This window comes from Ovis canadensis, chromosome 21 (genome assembly GCF_042477335.2).
Source record: "Ovis canadensis isolate MfBH-ARS-UI-01 breed Bighorn chromosome 21, ARS-UI_OviCan_v2, whole genome shotgun sequence".
Taxonomy (NCBI): Eukaryota; Metazoa; Chordata; class Mammalia; order Artiodactyla; family Bovidae; genus Ovis; species Ovis canadensis.
The window spans coordinates 66538712-66547951 of record NC_091265.1 but is presented as its reverse complement, the minus strand read 5'-3'; the positions used below and the strand labels follow the sequence as shown (position 1 = coordinate 66547951).

The 9240-nt window shown below is 69.2% G+C and overlaps 1 protein-coding gene across 1 annotated transcript in view; it reads left to right on the top strand.

The window, feature by feature from the left end:
• Positions 1 to 487: 487 nt before the first annotated feature.
• The window catches only part of LOC138426686 (mucin-5B-like), a 36216-nt gene continuing 27463 nt past the window's right edge, over positions 488 to 9240 (top strand). The window contains 12 exon segments of the mRNA XM_069565384.1: positions 488 to 557; positions 3561 to 3614; positions 4051 to 4101; positions 4404 to 4665; positions 4769 to 4883; positions 4991 to 5081; positions 5309 to 5418; positions 7403 to 7477; positions 7734 to 7844; positions 7952 to 8021; positions 8344 to 8481; positions 8795 to 8959. Coding sequence (XP_069421485.1) covers positions 488 to 557; positions 3561 to 3614; positions 4051 to 4101; positions 4404 to 4665; positions 4769 to 4883; positions 4991 to 5081; positions 5309 to 5418; positions 7403 to 7477; positions 7734 to 7844; positions 7952 to 8021; positions 8344 to 8481; positions 8795 to 8959 — 1312 coding nt within the window.

Below are 9240 nucleotides of genomic sequence, written 5' to 3'. Positions count from 1 at the left end.
CTGTGGGGAGCAGATGTCCGGCCCTTCCCGCTCCTCGGAAGTGGCGCCCGCACAGCCTCCTCCTCTGCATGGGGGCACTGCCCGGGCCCAGGGTCTGCCCTCATCCAGCCCATCGCCACCCTATCAGGAGCGGGCGCGGCAGCAGCGGGCCTGGGTGGTCACAGTGACCCTGCTCAGGGGGCTCCGCCGGCCCCGCCCCCCACCCCCTCCCTCTGACTCTCCGATGCTGCTGGGGGGTGGGGTGGGGAAAAGTGGGGGGGTCCCGCGTCTCTGGGGCCCAGAACCACAAATCCCTCCTCCTCCGGGTTCCTGCGTGCCACGGCCCTCCCCAAGAGCAAACACACGCAGCTGTCGTGGGGGAGGACTGTGCCCTGCGTGGCCCGGGAGCCGGGCCAAGGCCTCCTGCTACATAAGCCCCAGGGCCTCCAGGGGAGTGAGCATCGCGCCCCACTCCCTCTGGCCGCCAGCCCACCACGCCAGCCCCAGGATGGGTGCCCCGAGCGGGTGCCCAGCGCTGCTGTGGGCCCTCGTGGCCCTGCTCTCGGCGGGCACGGCAGGTAAGGGTGCAGCCCCTCATTCTCCCTGCACAGCAGAGGTGGCCCCCGCATGCCCATAGTGGGCAGCATGTCCTCCACGGGGCCCTGCATGTCCTGGACTCCTGGGCAGCCTGAGCTGGGAGAAGTTAGAACCTCAGGGGAAACCGAGGGTCTTGGCTTCGGTGATGGGAGGGGCTGGCGCTGGGTGAGGGGTCTGGGCCATGGGGTCTCTCTGGTCTCTGTGAGGTCCCCCACCACCATCGCAGAGCCGAGCGGGCAGAGTCAGCACAAAAGGTGCCCACGGGGGGCTGCATTTCCCACTCTGCCCTCGGCGCTGGCCCAGGCAGTAGCCTCTAGGCAGCCCCATCAGACCCTCGGCTGTTCCAGGAGCCACACCTGCCCTGTGGCCTTTCTTGCCCTCCTTGCCTGCAGCCGCCCATCTGGCCCCGGAGCCGGGGAAGCACCAAGAGCATAACACTCACTGTCCACACGAGGGGTGCTGCCGGGGAAGGCAGCGCCCAGCGGGGCTGGCCTGGGCCCGGGCCCCGCGGTCACTCCTGCAGGGCCCCCATTCTCAGGGGTCTGGGCAGCTGGGCACCGCCTGAGGCCCTCTCCACCGATGGAAAGGAGGTGGTGAAGGGGTGGGCAGACAGTCTGTAGAGCCTCTGCCCCAGGCTGCCTTTCTTGGAGGGCGGGCAGGCCTGGGGTGGGGGCTGAACCGTGGCAACTCCTGGTGAGGGTACCAGATGCTGCCTGGCATCTGCTGTGCGGTTCGGGTGCCCGGCTGGCCTGTCTGGCCAGCCATGGCCCTGCTCAGCCCCGGGGCAGCAGGCCTGCGGTGAGCACACTTCCCTTCTCTTGTTGAGGGCAAGTCCTTCAAACGGGGCTCCTTCCTGCTAGGAGACGCTCACCATGGCGACTGTGATGTGGGAGAGGCCGCAGGGAGATCTCAGCTCCCTGAGGACCTGGATCCGGGCGGTCTGGGTGAGAAGCAGGAATCCTGGCCACGTGCCCACCGGGGCCTCGAGGCAGGACGCAAACTCCCCTCGGCCCTTGCTTTCAGGGAAAAACGCATTTCTCAAGCAGGCAAAAGCTGTAAATGAAGGCACAGAGTTTATTATTAGGGCCACAGCATGACGTGTGAGAACGCGCAGAGAAATGCTCTGTTTAGTCACGACAGAGACCAGGCAGGAGTCCCGTACGACCCACCCCCTCCCCAGAAGGGCGTGCGCGTCCCCACAGTGAGGCGCGTCGGTCACACGGCCGACTCTGCGGCCCCGTGGACTGTAGCCCTCCAGGCTCTCCTCTGTCCATGGGATTCTCCAGGCAAGAAGGCTGGAGTGGGTTGCCACTCCCTTCTCCAGGGGATCTTCCCGACCCAGGGCTCAAACCCGGGTCTTCTGCATTGCAGGCAGGTTCTTTACCGTCTGAGCCACCAGGAAAAGAGGCAGCTAAGTCATTTATGGAGGGCAGTTCTTCCAGGCCTTTGCTCACCTTTGGCCAATTATCTGATTTCTTTCTCCACATGCTTAACTGCCCCAGGACCCTCCCTGACACACGTGCACAACTTTCCTCCAAGACAGATTTGAGTCGAGGCCTAGGGAGAGCGTGGCGTCACCCCTGATGGGGGTGCCCCTCTGACGGGGGTGCCCCTCTGGTGGGGGTGCCCCTCTGACTGGGGTGCCCCTCTGGTGGGGGTGCCCCTCCTTTCACCCTCAAGGAGCCTTTATGCGTGTGTGCAAGTGTCTCCCTTGCCCCAGGGGTGGGATATATGTGGCTCCAGTCTCACTCAGACGGGGCTCAGCCCCTCCGCCCCGGCGGAGACTGCCGCAGCGCCCTCAGGACACAAAGCTGCTCCTGTCTTTAATCCATCTCCGAGCGCAGACAGGAGGCCGACAGGAACGTTAGCCTGGATCCCGTGTATCCACCGCCTCGTGCTGGAGTCCCCTGGGCTGAGCCCCCGGGGGTGGGGGGTGAGGTTGGCCCTGAGTGGAGGGGCTTCGCATCGGTGGATGTGTGCTCGGACTGCAGTAGATGGGGTGGATGGCGGTGGGCATCTCCCTGGCCGAGCTCTGGACCAGCCAGGTTCACAGGTGGTCACCTGGCCCCGGAAGGGGTGCTGTGTGAGCCTGTCCGTGTGCCCCTGGTTTCTCGACCGGGGGGTGGGTAAAACAAGGGGTACATGCAGGAGAGGCTGCGGGCCTGGGGTCAGGGCCAGGGGTCAGGGTGGGCAGGGAGAAGCGTGGTCAACAGGGCCCTGAGGAGGAGAGAGAAGCGCCGGGCCAGTGCCCACGGCCTCCTGTCCTGGCCGGAAGGCAGCGTAGGGAGCTGAGCCTGGTGCGGCGGCTGCAGAGCTGGCCCAGCACCCCTCGCCGGGCAGCACCCCTCGCTGGGCAGCACCCCTCCAGGGACACGCGGACCTCCGGGCCTCACCTCCGTCTCCCCATGCGGCGCAGGCTGGGAGGAGCAGGGAGAGCCCTACCCACGTGAGGAAGGAATTCCGGGGCTGTGTGTGTGGGGTGCCCCGGGCCAAGCCTCACAGAGAGGGGCCTGGAGGGGGCTCAGTCTCGCCCACCGAGGTGGCGGGGGCACCTGGACCCAGGAGGGGCGCCCCTGGTAGTGGGGGACACGAGGTGCCGTGGGCCGCCAGGCCTCCGGCCTGCGTGGGGCTGGGGGCTCGAAGGCGGGGCTGGCTGTAGTCTTGAGTTTCTGCTAAGTCACGCCTGGAAGCCTCTCCAACCTGTGTGTCCTCCCCACAAAGCCAGGCTTTGTCCTTCTCCGAGGGGTGTGTGGAGGGGCCAGACGCTCCCTCTGGGGTGGCCTGGGGTCAGCGAGCCGCCACCTTTCCTGACTCCTCCTACCCCAGCCACAGTGAGGTGCACAACGTGCAGGTGGGGGGCGGTCAGCTCCGGGCACGGGGCGCGGTGCCCATGGCTGCCAGCCTGCAGCCTCGGAGACCTCGCCGCCCCGGGGCAGGGTCCTGACGGCCAGCTTCTCATGGACTCCCACTCCCTTGCCCTGCAGAGACCCAGGACGGCGTGCAGCAGAGCTGGACAAGTCAGCAGCCGGAGATGACTGGTCAGAGGGTGGGCGTGGCAGGGAGGGCCCGGCACGGAGCCGGCAGGGGGTCCCCTTTTCACATCAGCTTCGTGCCACAGAGACCCCCCGGACCCGTCTGCCCACAGGAGGGGGCGGCAGAGGCCCTGAGAAAACAGACAGGGAGCAGAGAGGCCCAGACACGCTCACACACGTGCGTGTGCCCGCGCTTGCCCACCCGCGCTCACATGTTCACACACACACAAGCAGGGACACACTCAGACCTGGGCAGGAGCGTGTTGCGGGCAGACGGGGAGCGCCCTACAGGGACAGCATTCGTCCTGGGCTCCCTGGGCTGGGTCAGGCTGGCCTGCGGCCCCCTGCTGCCCCAGGGTAGCCAGTGAGGGGTCCTGGGGGTGGGGATGGCGGCTGGTCCCCGCCTGGCCACGTTCGGGGTGTGACCTGGCTCCCTTCACAGCCCGGCACCTGACCTTCATCCCGCCCATCACTGTCTTCCCCACCATGAGCCGTAAGTGGACGCCGCCCATGGCCTACAGGGTTGGGGGTGTTTGCCAGCTTCTGGGGTGGTCACAGACCTGGGGATAAAGCCGGGACAGTGTGGGCAGCTGAAGAGCTAGATGGCCTTGGGTGCCTGCCCTGTGGATGGTTCTCCTGGGGGCCAGCCCAGGTGCTGGGGTGAGGCCCTCAAGGTTGGGCAGGAGCGAGAATCCAGGTCAGAGGGGAGCGAGGAAGGGGGAGGTGGCTCCCCACCCCACACAGGGGCCTGGCCCCAGGGCAGGTCGCCCCCCTACCACCACACACTCCCCACAGCCGTGAGCGCGGCCCACGGCGGGCGGGTGTGCAGCACGTGGGGCGACTTCCACTACAAGACCTTCGACGGCGATGTCTTCCGCTTCCCCGGGCTGTGCAACTACGTCTTCTCCGCGCACTGCGGCTCGGCCTACGAGGACTTCAACCTACAGCTCCGCCGCGGCCTGCTGGGCTCCAGGCCCACCATCACCCACATCGTCCTCAGATCTCAGGGGCTCGTGCTGGAGGTCTCCAACGGCTCGGTCCTCATCAACGGGTGGCGGTGAGCGCAGCCGGGGCGCGGAGGGGCCCGGCTCCGAGGCGGGCGGGGGTCGGAGCTGGCGGGGAGGGGGCCGGACGCGTGGGAGCACCAGACTCTTGTCCAGGGAGGAGCTGCCCTACAGCCGCGCGGGGCTCCTGGTGGAGCGGAGCAGCGCCTACGTCAAAATCAACATCCGGCTGATGCTGACCTTCATGTGGAACGGAGAAGACAGCGCCCTGGTGAGGGTGCCCACGCCTCCCACTGGGGGGCCCCCAGGGCTGGGGGGGGCCCAGGGGCTGGGTGGGGGGGCAGGCGGAGACTGGAGCTGCCCCTCCCCTGCCCCCAGCTGGAGCTGGACCCCAAGTACACCAACCAGACCTGTGGCCTGTGCGGCGACTTCAACGGGCTCCGGGCCGTCAGCGAGTTCTACACCCACAGTGAGTGCCCCAGGTCCAGGCGTGGCGGGTGGCCGACCCTAGCACAGTCCCTGGGAAGCTGGAGGTGCAGGGGTGGGTCTCACTGGGACGCTGGGCAGGGGTCAAATCAGGGGTGTCAACAGTTCCAGTGATGCCTCAGAAGGAGGGGTTTGGGGGTTCCTAAGCACAGGCAGGAGCTCTGCCCTCAGAGCTCCCCAGGGTCTGCAAAGAGGGCCTGCTCTCTGCAGACGCCAGGCTGAGCCCACTACAGTTTGGGAACCTGCAGAAGCTGGATGGGCCCACGGAGCAGTGCCAGGACCCTCTGCCCTCTCCCGCTGCTGACAACTGCACAGACGAGGTGAGCGCCTGCCCGTGGCGTCCCCAGACACAGACCCACCAACAGGGGCACTTGGGGAGCCAGGGAAAAGCCCTTCCGACGAGCTGGGCGGATCCCACCTCCGGAAGTGGCCTAGAGGCTCCAGGATCCCCGAAATGAGTGGAACCCAGCAGCCGTAAATGAGGCCCTGGAACTGATCAGGGGTGGGGGCTGAAGGAGGGTGGGCATCAGCAGGTCGGTGCTGACCCCACTGGGGCTGCCGAGGGGGCTGGGGGGTCGGCCCCTCCACCGCCCCTTCTCTGCAGGGTGGGGTCTGCACCCCTCCTGGGCAGGTGTGTCCTGCAGCCCGGTGGGAGTGGGGGGTCCAGGGTCATGGGTCACCAAGCTGACTCCACACCGAGCATGGCAAGGTGTCAGGGGTTGAGAAGGATTGGGGGGGTGGGTGGACAGCTGGCCAGCTGGGTGGAGGCCTGGATGGACAGACAGAGCGGTGGAAGGAGAGGTGGGTAGAGAGACGGATGAGAGGATGAAGAGCGAGGGATGAAGGGGCCTCGGGGGAGGGGGCTCCCTGGCCTGGGAGAGGCTGCAGGGTGGGGTCCCCGCACGAGCCCCAGGGAGGACACAGCCTCCGTCCTGTCTCCCAGGAGGGCGTCTGCCGCAGCACGCTGCTGGGCCCCGCCTTCGCTCCGTGCCACGGGCTGGTGGACGCCGAGGTGTACGTGGCCGCCTGCACCCAGGACCTGTGCCGCTGCCCCACCTGCCCGTGTGCCACCTTCGCCGAGTACTCCCGCCAGTGCGCCCACGCTGGGGGGCAGCCGCAGAACTGGAGGGGCCCCGACCTCTGCCGTGAGTGCCCCGGGGAGGTGGCCCTGGGCACGACGCCTGGCCCCTGGCTGAGGACCCCCGGCAGGCAGAGCCCCTTGGGGGCCCACGGCGAGAGGAAGGCAGGAGAGCAGGGGGTGGTGCAAGGCCTGGGCATCTGGGCGCCAGAGGGTGGCCGTGGCACGTTGAGCAGGGCTCCCCTTGAACCCAGGTGGGGGCTGGAGGCTGTCCCCAGGTCATGGGCCCCACGCTCCCCTCCCCTCCCGCCTCACCCAGAAAGCAGCTAGACTGGGCAAGAGGCCCTCGTCTCCCGGACCCTCGGCACATGGCGAGTAGGGGGGCAGGGGTGGCTTCCTGGGCCAAGCGCCGCCTCCCCCCCACAGCCCAGACGTGCCCCCTGAACACTCGGCACCAGGAGTGTGGCTCGCCCTGCGTGGACACCTGCTCCAACCCCGAGCGCTCCCAGCTGTGCGAGGACCACTGCGTGGACGGCTGCTTCTGCCCCCCAGGCAGGTGCTCCGGGCCCTCGGGGATGGCCCCCCCCCCGACTGTCTCTGCCCCCTCCCCGTGTCTGCCTCCCATCAATGTCTCCCACACCTGCCCCCAGCCCCCGCTGAGAACTCGTGCCCCACCCCACAGACACGGTGCTGGACGACGTTACCCACACGGGCTGCTTGCCCCTGCGGCAGTGCCCCTGCACCCACGGCGGCCGCATCTATGCCCCCGGGGCCTCCTTCAACACCAGCTGCAGCTCCTGGTAGGTCCTGGCCACCACCCCCGCCCCGGCCCCGCCCCGGCCCCGCCCCGGCCCCGCCCCGGCCCCGCCCCGGCCCCGCCCCGGCCCGGCCCCGCCCCGGCCCCGCCCCGGCCCCGCCCCGCCCCGGCCCCGCCCCGGTCCCGGCCCGGCCCCGCCCTGGTACCGCCCCGGCCCCGCCCCGCCCCGGCCCCGCCCCGGTCCCGGCCCGGCCCCGCCCCGGCCCCGCCCCGGCCCCGCCCCGCCCCGGCCCCGCCCCGGTCCCGGCCCGGCCCCGCCCTGGTACCGCCCCGCCCCTAGCCCCGCCCCGCCGGGATGGGGCTCACCATCCCTCCCCACATCCCCTCTGCCCCCCCTCCCCGCAGCACCTGCTCCGGGGGACTTTGGCAGTGCCAGGACCTCCCGTGCCCAGGCACCTGCTCCGTCCAGGGCGGGTCCCACATCTCCACCTACGACGAGAAACTCTACGACGTACACGGGGACTGCAGTTACGTCCTCACCAAGGTGAGCCCCGCCTGCTGGGCCTCCCGAGGCCCTTGGCCCCTCGCTGCCCCGGGGAGGGTCCCCCGAAGGCCATCAGAGTGGTGAAGCTCCCGGGGTTCCGTTCCCAGAAGCAGCTCACACTCGTGGGGCCCGGAGACGAGGGGTCCCGAGGTGCCCGCATGCGAGTTCCCCCACCCCTGCAGGGGCCTCCTGGGCATGGGGCTCCCTGCCCGGTGAGGGCTGACCACCCAGCGCGTGGGGTGTCCTGCCCCGTCAGGTATGTGCGGACAGCGCGCTCACCGTGCTGGCCGACCTGCGGAAGTGTGGCCTGACGGACAACGAGAACTGCCTCAAAACAGTGACACTGAGCTTGAACGGAGGGGACACGGTGAGGCCCCAGCTGGGGGCTGGGAGGGGCGGGGGCAGGCGGTCCCCCGCTGGGGCGCCAGGCTGGCTCCTCCCCTCACTGACCGCAGCCCCGCCTCCTCTCGCCAGACCGTCCAGATCCAGGCCAACGGCGGGGTGTTCGTGAACTCCATCTACACCCAGCTGCCCGTGTCTGTGGGTACGTGGCCCCGGGGAGCTCTGTGAGGCCAGGCGAGGCCTCCAGGTGGCGGCACAGAGCCAGCCCGGCCCCTTCTAGGTCTATGCGGTTCTCGGCTGCATGGTTGGGGGGACCTCACGGCGGCTCTGTGGGGATCCGCGTGGCACCCTCTCAGTGCCCGGCCCCGCAGGAGGGTCAGCGGTCATGACCTCATGCACACGTGAGCTCCTAACCGGCTTCTGGGCCCTGGAGGCGTGGCCGGGGCTCCTGCCAGGCGGCCCTGAGACCCGAGACTCAGGCTGCTGCGCACCGCCAGCCCCTGACCGCGCCCACCCCCCCGCAGCGGACGTCACGGTCTTCAGGCCATCGTCCTTCTTCATCCTGGTGCAGACGGGCCCCTGGCTGCAGCTGCAGGTGCAGCTGGCGCCCCTCATGCAGGTGTTCCTCCGGCTGGACCCCGCCTACCGCGGCAGGATGTGCGGTGAGGCTGGCGGGGGCGGAAGCGGACCGGCAGCTGGGGCGGGAGGGGGTGAGGGAGGGGTGGGGTCGCGGCCTGCGAGGCGAGGACCCTGGCCCCAGACAGCACCTGTGAGGGTGGAGCGCAGGGCACGCTGCCCTCATGGCGGGCTTAGCGTGGGGGCTGACCTTACCCCTCCACCAGAGGTCATCTGCAAATAGTTCTGGAATCCCAGGACTCTGGTTGGGTGGGGTCACCTTGCGGTGGTCCCTGCAGGTGTGGGGAGCCTGGGCCGGACTGGACAGCCCCCTGATGCCCCCCCGACCCCTGCCCACAGGCCTGTGTGGGAACTTCAACCAGAACCAGGCTGACGACTTCCGGACCGTCGGCGGTGTGGTGGAGGCCACAGCCGCGGCCTTCGCCAACACCTGGAAGACCCAGGCCGCCTGCCCCAACGTTAAGAACAGCTTCGAGGACCCCTGCTCCCTCAGCGTGGAGAATGGTGTGTGTCCAGCAGTCCCGGGGCCCTCGGATTACCCGGGTCTGGGCCTGGGAGCTGTGAGGTTGGGGCTGGGGGTGACCGGGGGGGGGGGGAATGCAGGGTCCTCGGCAGGCTGGGGGCTCATCCCCAGAAGGCGCCTGCTGCCCTGTAAGCAGTGCCCACTTAGCGTAGCCGGTGAGCCTGTAATCAGTGTCCCTGGGGAGGCACTGGCCACGGGGCCTGGGGGCGCTGAGCGGGGCTGGGCGGGCGGGCAGGTGCAGGGGAGGCGGTGTGGGAGGAAG